The sequence below is a fragment of the Fonticula alba genome (genome assembly GCF_000388065.1).
Source record: "Fonticula alba strain ATCC 38817 unplaced genomic scaffold supercont2.13, whole genome shotgun sequence".
Taxonomy (NCBI): domain Eukaryota; order Rotosphaerida; family Fonticulaceae; genus Fonticula; species Fonticula alba.
The window spans coordinates 82193-83720 of record NW_009242983.1 but is presented as its reverse complement, the minus strand read 5'-3'; the positions used below and the strand labels follow the sequence as shown (position 1 = coordinate 83720).

Genomic DNA, 1528 nt, shown 5'->3' with positions numbered 1-1528 from the left:
CGAAGCCGCACGGCACGCACGGCAGCCCGCCGGGCACGGCCACACCGTCGGTGCAGGCAGCCAGGTCACCGACCTGCAGGCTGGTGGGCTTCCAGGTGCAGGGCTCGGAGGGGGCGCAGTTGCCCGGGGCCCAGGCCGGGCGGGGCTCGACACAAGTGCCGAGGGCCCCGGCGCCGCAGCCATTGTGCGGGCCGGCCTCGGCGAAGAGGGTGACGCCGCCGGTGTCCAGGCGGACGGCCGCCACCTCGGGCCGGCCATCGCCATCGACGTCCAGCGGGACGAGGCGCACGGCGGTCGGGTTGGCCTGCTGGAAGTGCAACAGCATCTGCATGCTCTGTGGGACGGCCGGCTGCACGGACAGGTGGGCCGCGCCGTCCGGGGCCAGGGTCAGCACGGCCGAGTAGAACCACTGGCCGTCCCAGAAGAAGAGCTCGGCCCGGTCGTGGCGCAGGGTGTGCGGCATGATGACCAGCTGGAAGGTGGTCGGGCTGGTGCCCTGCGGGTAGCCGAGATCCGCGGCGCGGAGCAGCGGCACCGGGGCATCCATCCGGGCATGGCCATCGACCGTGGAGGTGGACCGCCACAGGTAGAGCAGGGCCGGACTGCTGGGCCCCGGGGCGGCGACCGAGAGGAGCATCGGCGGCGGGTGCACGCCGGCCGGGTCCTGCGGCAGGGAGTGCGGCTGGGCGCAGGGCATGATCAGCCCGGGCGGCAGATCCACCGGCCGGAAGTCCTGGCGCTTCAGGATAGGCTGGATATATACCGTCAGCAGGTTGGTCCAGTGGTACGAGCAGGATACACTGTCGAAGGTGCTCTTGGAGACCGACAGCCAGCGGTCCTGGCCCCGGCGATTGTCCACCGGGTGCCAGGCCCCGAAGGCATCTTGCATGGAGTCCGGGGAGATCCCGCTAGAGCCGAGGATTATCTGCTGCTGGGCCAGGACCCGGTCCGGGGTCGGGCGGGCGAATTCCAATGCGTTGCGGCTCAGGGTGGTACGCAGCGCCAGGTCGCACAGGCGCCCGGTGCCGGAGGTGATGGCATTGTCCCGGTCGCCGAGGCACTCCAGCAGCTCGTCATCAAACAGGGGCATGTGCAGCGACTCGGCCAGCCGGCGGAACACCAGGTCCAGCATTTCCGGCGCCAGCGACATCTGCAGGGTGAAGTGCCCGGACCCGGGGACCGGCACGGCCTGCATGACGTGCTTCTCCGTGTCCACGGCTAAAAGGCCCTCGGCGCGACGGGCACCGGTGCCGGCCGGGGAGAAGTCCGCCCGGCGAAGGTGCTCAAAGGCTCGCAGGTCATTGAAGAGGAAGGGCTGGTTGGTGGCCGAGGAGAGGCTGGCCACGGCCAGCCGTTTCATCGGGCCGAAGTTCCCCAAGTTGGAGGCCTGGAAGTAGACGGCCGGCGTGCCGGGGCCGGGCTCCGGCCGGACGGTCACCGTGGCCGCCGGAGTCGTGCCGCAGGTGCCATTGAGCAGGTGCTGGCCGGTCGGGCAGGCGGTGCACTGGTCGGCCGCCGGGCCGGTGCA

The 1528-nt window shown here is 71.3% G+C and overlaps 1 protein-coding gene across 1 annotated transcript in view; it reads right to left on the bottom strand.

Moving 5' to 3' along the window:
- The window catches only part of H696_05695 (hypothetical protein), a gene marked incomplete at both ends in the record, with an annotated part of 7935 nt that overhangs the window by 4757 nt on the left and 1650 nt on the right, over nt 1-1528 (bottom strand). Inside the window, one exon of the mRNA XM_009499511.1 lies at nt 38-1528. Within this exon, the coding sequence (XP_009497786.1) occupies nt 38-1528 (1491 nt within the window). The remainder of the gene's footprint in view (nt 1-37) is intronic.